Source organism: Aythya ferina (assembly GCF_964211825.1).
Source record: "Aythya ferina genome assembly, chromosome: 18".
In the NCBI taxonomy this organism is placed as follows: domain Eukaryota; kingdom Metazoa; phylum Chordata; class Aves; order Anseriformes; family Anatidae; genus Aythya; species Aythya ferina.
Window position 1 is genome coordinate 9,060,703 of NC_140317.1, and position 11,849 is coordinate 9,072,551.

At 38.8% G+C, this 11,849-nt stretch overlaps 1 protein-coding gene across 6 annotated transcripts in view; it reads left to right on the top strand.

The window, feature by feature from the left end:
* The window catches only part of SPAG9 (sperm associated antigen 9), a 63,176-nt gene extending 54,410 nt beyond the window's left edge, over positions 1-8,766 (top strand). For 4 of the 6 annotated variants that reach the window (XM_084492233.1, XM_084492229.1, XM_084492230.1 and 1 more), the window contains 4 exons: positions 1,133-1,171; positions 2,038-2,214; positions 3,029-3,166; positions 5,097-8,766. In XM_084492233.1, coding sequence (XP_084348359.1) covers positions 1,133-1,171; positions 2,038-2,214; positions 3,029-3,166; positions 5,097-5,212 — 470 coding nt within the window. In that variant the 3' untranslated portion in view covers positions 5,213-8,766. The remainder of the gene's footprint in view (positions 1-1,132; positions 1,172-2,037; positions 2,215-3,028; positions 3,167-5,096) is intronic. The other 2 variants (XM_084492231.1, XM_084492232.1) reach the window with 1 other exon arrangement.
* Positions 8,767-11,849: the final 3,083 nt, after the last annotated feature.

The following is an 11,849-nucleotide window of genomic DNA, read 5'->3' on the forward strand; positions in this document are numbered from 1 at the left end:
GACCCTAAACGCTTGTCGTAGACTGAAACTAATTGGGGATGGGGGGGAAGTACTCTGCCGTGGGCAGTTGAACCCTGAGAGAAAGTGATGTTCCAGTTCAAGGGCAAAATGAATGTTACAGGTTAAGCTTCAGAAGAATTTATTTGTAAATTGGTTGCTTGAAGCAAACAACAAAACAACGATTCTTGTCTAAGACTAATAAAACATATGGACAGAAGTTTCAGAAAATAAAAAGTAGCACTGGTAGTCTTAATTGTACTGTGTTTTGTATCAAAATTAGTGCAATCTGTTGAGTAGATTTTAGGGTAACTTAACAGTGAAAGGTCTTCATGTTGTATCTGCTTTGTTGAACAGCACATACATGCGTTTTTCATACTGTTCCATTACATTGTCTGTCCATTCAATAAATGTCTTTTTTTGCATTGCATGAGTCTGCTAGGAAAGGACAGGTTTCCTATCAAGGAATTTGAAATAGCTTAAGTCATGCTTTAATAAATTATAGCTCTTAATTTGCATCAAGCTTAATTTAATGTTTCCAGAGGAGTGTGTTTTAAAACAGCGGTGACATGGAAAAAAAATCCCTATTAAAGTTATTTGGTTTAATTTCAGTGTTGTTAGTAGCTTGTGAATTGGAACAACCATTTGTGGATAGCTTGATTGTGGGTTTGAGAATCCTTGTTATAAATATTCAGGGTTTCAACAGCGGTCACATCCGTGCATAATCAATTGCATATCTCAGCTCCCTAGGTCTCATTAGCAGGGCACCTTCCAGATCTGCAGATACTGTTTCAAAAGGGCACTTGAAAACAAGAGTAGTTATATATTACTTTGGTAGTTTCCTGCCAAGGAAAGAGAGAAAGGGGAAACATTGCTAATCAATGATAAACTCTATAGCAATAAAGCACATGAAGGTGACAATGCTTTTGTTGTCCATTTTGTACTGAAACTTTAATAACAAGATGCTGTTCTTTGACGTAATATTGAATCTTCTGTAATTAGATATTTACTGTTTTAGGAGCTATTTTAAGCTCTATCTTATCAAAACCAAAATACAAGAATGGTGGGTTCTCATTAATCCTTCTCCTCTACTGTCGTACCTATCCATTTCCCCTTTCCTCCTTTCTCACTTTAGCTGTAATCCTCCACCAGGGACGTTTACTGGGGCTGAGGGGTAAGTGCAGATCCTGAACAAAAATCTATTTTCAGGCTTCTAATAGCCACTTTGAGGCTGTTTTCCACTCCCTATAGATTTACCCTTTGTATGTTCCTAAATGTTTTTCCACTTGCAGTTACTGCATTGCAGCAGTTTTATGTTTGCTAAATGGCCACCAATCTGCTCAGCAGTTTAGTATATCATCCTGTGTTGCAGCTGAACTTTCATACAGACTTTGTTTTTCTTCCAGCCAATGTGATACCATATCTTATAACTTTGTCATTAATCCACATTGTTTACTGTCTTGTTATAAATCACTGTTTCCTTCACTTCTCTGATAGCCTTTGGAATGGAGATGGCTTGTATGTCTAGCATGAGTACTTTTCTGTTTTAATGCATTTTAAAACTTCTCAGTAAAAATTAGACATAGAATTATAATATGGTAGCTTCTTCATGCCCACAGGTGGCTATTTTTAGTTTTTTCACTTGCAAGGGGATACCCTATGATTAGTTGGAATGAACGTGTCTTTAGTTATGTTATATACATTAACATATTTCAGTAAGAGCAAATTCAGAGGTACTTATTTCCTATGAAAGATATAAAACTTTCACAAATTATTTATTTTCCAAAAGTAGGATATTAAAATTTGGTGATTATGCTAGACTAATAAGAATCCTGCTCCATTTTCTGATGTACTTAAAATAACGAAGCATGCAATCTTTTTTCTTTCCAGCTCTGTCTTGAATTGGCATTGCTGCCCTCCTGTTTCATTTTTATCTAAGTTGGCTTTAGCTTTTAGATGGTACCATAAGGTTTCTTAACAAATAACCATTTCTGTAATTTGTTCTTTCAAGTAGAAAACAGTTCTTTTCTTCTTTTACAGCTAATAAAGCAGCAGCAGGCTCCGGAAACCGTCCAGGGAGCGTAATACGTGTATATGGAGATGAGAATAGTGACAAAGTGACTCCAGGAACCTTCATACCATATTGTTCAATGGCACATGCACAGCTTTGCTTCCATGGGCACCGTGATGCTGTTAAATTCTTTGTTGCAGTACCTGGTGAGCTTTTATTGTTATTCCTCAAATTAAGTTGTTTTTCTTTCCTCCTTTGCTTCTTAAGCCTAGAGTTCAGGCGAAGATAGCAAGTATATGAAATCGTGTCCTTGGAAACAAACTTAATACTTTTTGCAAGACTTTTCTGATTCATTAATGCAGTACTGTTTAGTGGGGCAAAAAAGGGGCTGGCCAAAAAAAAAAAAAAAAGACTTTTTTGTTTTGTCTGGAGAAAGGTACTGTGGGAACCGAGTACTTGCCTACTGAGAAGGTGACCAACTGCTAGCTGACACAAGGTCTGATTTAAGAATCTGACATCCTGCAGGAATGAAGAACTACTAAGGGAGTAGTGCCCAGAAGAAAGAATCTTGTTTGAAAAAGCTTAAGTTTTCTAGGAACTGTGGTGCTGGTGGAATTACCCTCTCAGCAACTGCATATACATGGTGTGCTGGAAGTAAATGACAAGTTTACTTAATGGGCTGATGTGCCGAATCATTTCGGTTGTCTGAAAAAAGTCCTTAAGTCTGTTTCAATGTCATTCTCTAGATCATTCTCTAGATCTGCATGCCTGTGCTGTGAATTCTGTCAAGAGGCACTTAATTCTGACTTGCATTGGGCTGATCTGACTTCATCTCTTTAGAGAGCGGTGAAAGCAGAGTATAGCTAGCTTTTTTTTTTTTTGCTGCTCGTTAGAGAGATAATAGAATCCAAAGTTAAGTGTATTATTAGGCATTAGGTATGTCAGCCAACAACCGAATTAACAGGTGGTCTAATTCTGTGAGATGGGGCATAAAAATGTGTTCTGTATATTTTTATACAGGTCAGGTGGTTTGCCCACAGGGTAGTGGTGGAACAGAGCTAACGGGTGATAAACCAGCCCCAGAGTCCTTCAACCAGAGTTCCTTAAAATCCATGTTGGTGATAAGTGGTGGAGAGGGATATATTGACTTCAGAATGGGTAAGAAATACTGAATTTAAAATTAATTCTAATTTCATACCAAAAGCCTTAAATAAGGTCATAAGCCATATAAAAACTTCCATTGTGATTGTGGAGTGCATTTCTGTGGTTGCTCAGTATGTGCGTGTTTACTAAGTGTATAGAAGCCTCTTTATTCTCATATACACACACCTTCAATTTCCTCTTCTCCCAGTAAACCATGACATCTGAGAGACTACTGTTTGAAAAGGTTTATTTGAAACTCTGCTTTGGAGTCATGTACCATCTTACCTTTTATGTATTCAGTCTTATTTTGAAAAGTTAAACTCTTCCTTCTCAAGCTGCTGAAAAATATGTCTGTAGTTAAATGACCTTTTGTGGTCAGTTTGCATATTTAAGTATTACATGAACAACACTTAAACATGAGCAAATCTTGGTTTGAAGGAAGAGGGAGAGAGTAGTTTACTGTTATCTTTAGATGCCCTGCTTATTTTGATCACTGATTTTTATTTTTTTTGGACAGCACTTTTGCATGATCTAGCCAATAAATAATCTCTTGTGCAAGCCTTTTTATTTTTATTTGAAACTTTTGGGGAAATGTAACAAAATAAGTGTCATAACTCAATGTTTAGAATCTGCAGCTGGAGAGTTTGAGGAAAAAATGCCCCAAAGGAAGTCCAACTCCTGATTTAGAACTCCTTTTTGCTTTAATCTGTTTCTAGTGATCAAAAAAAAAAAAAAAAAAAAAGGAAAAAGAGGGGGAGGAAACCCCCACCCAAAACAACAATAAAAATACAAACAACCAATCACCCCAAAACCAAAAAAACAAAGGGCTAGCTCAAGTGCTGTTATTCCCAATGCAAAACAAGTTCCTGCCAGTAACCCTGGTGGAGTGTATGTAGTAGGCAGGACGTAGCAATTCTGTGCCATGTTGCAGTGAGGTATTGAAAACTCGGCACTTGTTCTAAACAAGCTGGTATAGCCACATACCAAACGTGCATTTTGCTGTCCTTGTGGCATGATGCAAAGACTTGAACTTAAGCATAGCATAGTATAAGCTGCATTAACTCAGCCCTCACCACACCAGTGCAGCAAGCTGGCTCGAGAGCAAGTTCAGTCTATTGCATGTTTAGATTCCTCAGAGCTCCAAAGTAGTCTAACCAGAATCCCAGCCAAATTCTGACTTGAAACCTTCCTGAAGTTGTCAGTAAGTTCCCATTTCATCTGATTAAACTGATCTTCTGTACCACAAGACTGCCTCTGTACTGATGTTTATTGCTGTCTACATGCGGTTTTGTTAGTGGTTAGTTGATCACCTTTGATCCAAGTTGGCTCATGTCACAAAGTTTAGATGCAGTTGTAAAAATGCTCTTTTCTCTTTTGAAGGGTTATAAAGGAGAGTAGGTTTAAGGATGCCGTGTGCCAGTGTGTGCGGTGTTGTGACAAGTTAGGTTAACTAGAACAAGAGGAAAGAAGAAAAGGACCGTTGTTTATCAAACACATGGATGTTGTATTGTCTTATATGTGCTCAATTACTGCCCATATTTCTAGAGCATTTTGTGGTTTGTGTGTTTATGCTAGTGCACTTTGTAGCATAACCATCTCCATTTCCTCCTGAAAGATGCTGCAGGTTTGCAAGTTAGGCCGTTTCTTTCTTGCATCAAAGAGCTAGGGGTAAAGAAATACGTAGAGTTGAGATACTCACAAAACTCCAGTTAATTTGTGGTGGGGCTAGGTCTGCAGAATGCAACTGTCAGAATACTAGGCTCAAAATAATTAGGCAACAAACTTCCAGTTTGTAACTTACATATTGAAGATTGTGAATATTCCTTTAAAGGAGCAAGTGGCAACTACTATCTGTAGTGAGCTGTAAATCTAGATGTCATTTATTTTGCTCCTCTTGGTGTTAAAAATGTTTTTATCTGTCTGAATCAAAGCTGCTGTTTTTCAGGTGATGAAGGTGGAGAATCTGAACTCCTTGGAGAAGCTCTGCAACTAGAACCTTCTGTAGCCAAAGCTGAGAGGAGTCACTTGATAGTGTGGCAAGTAATGTATGGCAGTGAGTGAGCCTGTAGGATGCAGCTGGAGACCTTAAAAACTAAAAAGGAAAAAAAAAAAAAGCTTCTGCATGTTTTTTTATTTTGTGAAACATGTTTCACTACATGATGTTGAAGCATTTCTTTGCTGTTTAACTTTATATTGCAAATCTCTCATACCTTTAACTGTACAGGAATTAGCTTGTGCTGTTTTACTGCACCGTTGTTACATGGAACAGTATAATGAAATCAGAACTTTCTCAAAACTGGTGTGCACACCATAGTAAGCAATCGAGACATTAGTTTTACTGTACCACAACAACCTAATATAGTTCACTTCTTTGTTAGTCTCACTTGAGTTTGGCTTTATTTCAACTGAGCTTCATTTCACTGTATAATGCATTGAGTAGTAAAACAGCAAAGTTATTCCCAGAGTATTAAAAAAGAAAAAATGAGATGGATTATCAAGGCTCATCCAAATATTCAGTGAGGGCTAAAGCAAACTGTTTCAGCTTTTGTTTTCAAACTTGGAAAGTCTTGCTTACCTAGTGTATACAGATTAATTTGTTACTTTCATCAAAAATTGTGGGGGGAAAGGGGTTGTATAGAAATTATGACAATATTTAAATAAAACAACATGTTTTCACTGTTGAACCATAAAGTTTGAGAACTGCTGCCCTCGATCAGCAATTTTGAGCATAGTGTTTTCCCATTTCCCTGACATGGATACATGTGAATGACTGTTTCCAAAGGGTATCCTTAGGATGATTTAAATTTGAAAACAATTGCAGAATTCTTGAACCAGGGGATACATTTTCTTTTTCTTTTCTTGTCTTAACTCCTTATGTCCTAAGCACTAGAATGATCTTCTCTGCCTAGCTGGTCAAACTCATGAGGCACTACATGTGTGAAGGTTAAAGACCTCAAGTAGAGCATGAGAAAAGACAGAGTGTACAGGAAAAATGCATTCTGCCCAAGTGAGATTGTAAAGGAATTTTAGTGCCAGATAATAGGGTACAAAGTGTATTTTTTGTAGCTGCATACTCCCATTTAGTCCCACCCAAAAGAAGTTTAACCATGTTAGCAGGATTGAGTAAATTGTTGAAAGTCAGGAGACTCTAATATCAGGCTGACATTCTGTCTACTCACCGTCTATTTTTTTAACCATAAGTGTGAGTTGAAGACTGTCTTCCTTTTACATTGAATTTCCTACATTAGTATCAAACCTAAGTTAAACACTTCATGACTTCTGTTCCTCAGACTATTTTAAAACCTAGATTTGCTCTTTCATTTATTTGCTAGAATATACAAGTTTGAGGGGTTTTAATAAACATCCAGCATTTACCCCCCAAAAGCTGGGACTGTTCTGTTCAGATTAGCAGAAGAATTAGTAAATTGATATGTGAGAGAACTGAACAGTTTCAGAGGAGTAAATGTAGACACACTTTTTTAAAACTGCCTAAACATTTTTATGCAATAGGAGCAGTTCTGGTCTATCAGGCAAACATGTGTTTATATATTTTCTTAATTTTTTAAATGAACACATTTAGCTGAGGTCTATTGTGTAAATATATATTTAGGCAGCTTTTTCAAATGCATATCATAGCTGATAAACCAGAAAAACTCCATTCAGGTCTATTGGTTAGATTTATATGTATAAATACTTTTTAAGCAACATATTTTGTACACAGCTGTTCCTCTCGTAAATATGTATTTAGGACATGAACTATGTAGTAAAAAAAAATCCTTATTAAAGAAGTCTAATATCTTGGTAGTATTTTTCTCTTCAGAATGCCAAAAGTGATGAGAGCATGTTGTTCATAATTTGCTTTCCAAATTCATCTTTAATGTCACTCAAACTACTTTGGCGTAATTATGAAGTCTGGGAGCTCTTAAAAATTATACAAATACAGAAGGTAAACTGACTTAATGCTCTTATAGAGGCCTATTTAAAACTCCTGTAGAAATGTATGCTGAACTTGAAGCACATCTGAATTAACTTATGAAATTAGACATCTAAGAAAAATGCTGTCTAAACTTTTACAGTTGTGCAGAATCTTCACTGTGAGTGGTGCAGTTTCATTGCTTCTCCTGCCATCTTAAATTCATTTTTCTTCAGAAAGCACAGTCTCCAAAGCTTTTACTCACTGGTTGATTGTCGCATTCTTGTGTTCTCAAAAAAAAACAAACAACCAAACGCACAATTCCATTCCTTGGTTCTTGTATAGCATTTTATTTGTAATTATTAATGAAATGATCAGTTTTCTTTGAATGGCTTTACTGCTGTCAAATAGAGCAGTAAAATCTGGCAAGTGTGTACCTGTTTTTTTGCCAAATGTATCTGGTCCACCGTGCCATTTTAGTCACCTCAGTGGACCAACTTCAGCAGATTTTTCAGCAACGGCTGTTTCTGTCCAAAAGTAGACAGGTTTTTAAAGAAAATAATAGATTAACTATGTACCACTGTTGGTGTAGATAAAAGGCATGTGCACTTCTCTGTATTTCTCATCTAAAAACTATCCCCTGTCCTAAGGTACAGTAGATTAAATGGATCCTTATTCTCATTGCAGTGCACTGGGATTTATATGCTTCTGACTTAAGGTCACTTTGAATGGTGAGTAAAACAAGGAAAGCCCCAGGCATTGAGATGAGAATACACCCCTAAAAATCAGTCTCCAGAATGTTTATGCATACACTCATATATGATTAAAGCATCATATAAATAGGAGCTAATCTTTTGATAGCTACAGCTTGTTAATAGTTTGGAAACATTTCGAGCACAAAATATGCAGCACATTACTTGCCTGGGTAAGGGTGTTTGCATGGTAAAGGTGAAATGCATTGTATAAGCTGCTGCATTGTCCATTTCTTGTAAAGGTCTTCCTGCGTTGGATCAGATAGAGCTGGCAGAGCGTAGACACTTTATCATAGGCTGCCTTAGTAACAAACAAATGTTAAATCTGTTTTATTATACTAACTGTTCTAAAGAACGTGCGTCTTTTAAAATGCTGTGTAACTGAATATTTATTTCCATGTGAGTATTATAAAAGTTACCAAAGGATTAAACCTGATTTAGCACTCTTGTAAGTGACCCTGTCTCAACAGGGTCTTGTGAAGGCCCTGATCTGTAAAACAAGACACGGTAAACTCAAATACAGTTCTTTAGGGAAATTAAATGTTTTTTTCTAACAGGGTTATGCCATATTGTAACAACCTATGTTGCACCTCAAAGCATTTTTCTATACACTAAATGTCTCTCCCGCCCTCTAACAAGATTAAGTTTCCTTTATTAATTTTGTTGATGCACATTTCTCAATCTTTTAAACATATTTTAAACATTTTATGGTCTGTAATTTTTGAAAGTTTTGTCTGTTGGACACTTTACGCTGAATTTTACTTGCCTCTGTAATCCAAGATGGATACTACAGCGTTAAACTTGCTGTCTGTTAAAACTTGAGGCTTCTGTGAGCAGAAAAGCTCATATAGCAGTGTAGTTATTTCAGTATTTATTTCTATTATTGAATCCATGGGGTTCAGAATGTAACTTTGTACATGAAATATATATAAATATGTATATGAAACATGCATCTGATTGGTGTTTTCTTTGTGGTCTTGTGTTAACTTCAAAAGCTTTTGATGCTACCAGAAGGCATCATACTAGCAGCTAAATATTGCTATCATAAATACGGGTAATCTATTTGAGTCGTCCCACAACTGCTCTAATCTTGGTATCTCATACTGGACCTAAGCAAAAAACTTGAAGAAAAACTGCATACACTGACTGGATCCTAAATGCTCTCTTCATCTCCTGTATAGCCTACAAACCTGCTGATTCATAGATTAAGACTAGAGGATGGATAACCACTGAACTGCAGCTCAGGTGAGGTAGCCACTGACACTGGAATTTATTTTCCAAACCTCTTAGCACCTTACAAAAGAACTGGCTTAATTCATTTAAGCCCAAAAGCATGTTGGTTAGTTACTGCACAGCACAGGAAATGATATATTTACAAGGCAGAAGAGTGAGGGCTGGGTGACTGATTTTCTCCTGCAGAAGCAAAGCTCATGGCTAGAACCAGGTTTTCAGTTGTTTCCTGGGTTATCTGCCACGTTCTAGCCCTGTTTGTCCCAGCACTTTATCTTGAGTCTGTAAGAACTGGCCATGCCACTGAAAATATTTGGTTAACCTTTGTTATAACGGGTTCTGGTGGCACCCTCCTTGTGCAACAACATTTTGTCCTCTTGTGTGCTGGTGGCATGTTGCTGCCTAGCCTGTTCCCCCTGCCTGTGTGTGCTGATGTACTCTTGCTTCTCTCAAACCATATTGAAAAGCCTATATAAAGTTGCTTTTGATTACCTCTAGGATGCAAAGACCTCGTGTTAACATACGCAGAGATTCTTTTTGATCATTTACTGGAATTTTCTTGCAAGATCTTTGCCTTGTTGCCTTTCCAGAACAGATGTGCTGACATTTCCCTCAGTGTTTATTCTCAGGATGTGTCTGTTCACATGCATGTCAGTGCACTGTGCTCATAAGAGTGTGTGTATTAAATATGAAGAAGCATCAAGAAAAATCTTTACTGGGCAAATGTTTAAGCTTTCTTCTCCTAGCCCAGCTGTGCATGTGGATAAGTAGTTTGATTCTTCAGATTTTTCATTTAAAAAGTGCCTATAGCACCACAGTTTACAATTCTATCAAATGATATTTGGAAACTGAAGTTTTAAGCCGTGATAAATGCCCCAGCTATTCACCAATGAACATGATGGTAACAGGAAAAACACAGCTTCTGTAGCAAGTTTTTAAAAATCTCAGTGGTCTGTCTCCTATAAGAAGAAGCGGCCAACTTCAAATCATAGTATGTAAAATGTTAATAATCAAAAGAAGTGAAAATGTTTGCCTGAATGTGTTTTTTATTTATTGGAAAGTACTTTGTTTGCTGGAAATTAAACCTCAGGCTTAGTGAAAGAGAGTGAATTTCCTTTTTTTCTGCAATGGGATGTTAAACCAAAATGAGGCATTCTTTTTGCCATCACTTCCCTTTCACCATCCTGTAACGTGTCTGAAAGCTGTTTGAGCAATACAGTCTGTGAACATTATTTAACTTTATGATCATCTCTGAGGCAGGAGTGCCCCTTCAAGTCTTCTGCAGGTGAATGAAGGGGGCTTTTTGGCCTTGGACCATGCTCCAGTTTCAGGACTTGTAGCAATCTTGCCTGGTTACAATTAACTTGTTTGAAAGACATTGAAGTGACAAACCTAATTCTGAGAAGAATTGTTTCCCTGCTTTTTGAAACACTGTTGTAGAGTGGTGTGATGTGGACTGTTTGTTAGCTGCTTGTGCCTGTAGGTGGGATGAGAACCCTCAGGACTGCCTGTGTTGTGTTTAAACACAAGGTGGTGCTCTAAGAATTCAAAGGCTCCATGCAGACCTGGAGGAGAAGTCATTGTGCTGGGGTACGGCTCTTCTCCCTGCCTGCCTGCCAACATGCAAGTTTTGGGTTTCCTCTAAGAAGGTGGAGATCTTGTGTCAGCGGTCGAACAAAGAAAAGGAGAATTGGGGTGTTTGATCATCAAAGGGTTCAGAAAATTGCTTGCCCTTGCCTTCCCCTTGGTTGTGGTTTAAGTTGTGTTGTGGGGATTTCTCTGCCTTGGGTGCGGCCGATCTGTGGTGTGGTGGAGCCCCTGTGCTGGGACCTCTTCAGCCCCTTGCAGCTGGGGCATGGAATAAAAACGCTTCTCCTATTTTAAAGACTATGGAAGCATGAGCCCGGCTTAATTAGGAGGTGCTCCTCTTGCCTCTCTTCAAGAACAGAAGCACCACAGCCCTCCTCCACCCCACAGCCCCAAGGCTTTTGGGCTTGCAGGTGGCTTCTGTGGTCAAGGGAAGGACTACTGCCTTCCCCTGCTGCTGCCCTCTCTGCACGAGATGTTTGTGCCCAGCGGCTTCTGCTTTGTTAATGGCTCAGGGCTGGGGCTTAAATAAGGAGGAGGAAAAAAAATGAAAAAGTTGGAAACCGTCCTGGATTCCACATCTGCTTTTCACTTCCACCTTGGTGCAGAGGGGCCGGCACTGGGAGTGCTGCGTCTGAGTGGCCATGGGGCCAACAGAGCTGGGGTTTAAACCTCCCTCTGGGGCCACTAGAGCTGGGATTGGGGTTTTAACCTCCCTCTCTCCCTTCGTGTTGGTGGGGACGGGGCTGCCACCACTGCGTGCCTGTGTCTGGACCAGTGCTGTGGTGGCCAGCAGCCTCTTCACCCAGCTGGGAGCAGAAGGTCCATGGGGATGAGTGTGGTGTGTGTTAACTGTGGCTCTCTTTGGGTGCTGGTGTGGTGGCCTTTTGTGTGGGTTTTGAGAGCACCAACTTCTAATCATTGTGGTACCCCGTGGCCTGGCTTGCAGACATGGCTCCTGGGGGTGACTCCCTTCAAAGCAAGGATCAGCCTACTTTTACTTTGAAGTTAAGATTAAAAAAAAAAAAAAAAAAAAGGTGATGCATTGGGGCAGTCCAAAAGCCCTGGTGTCCTGTGTCATGGTGACAAGTGCCTGGAGAAGAGCAAGCTGGGCCTGGCATGTTGGCTACACCATAACTTGTTGGCCTTCAGGCCTTGAAAACAGCCTCTGCCTTCTGGAAAGGGCTGGATCTGTGGAAAATGGCATAGCTGCCTG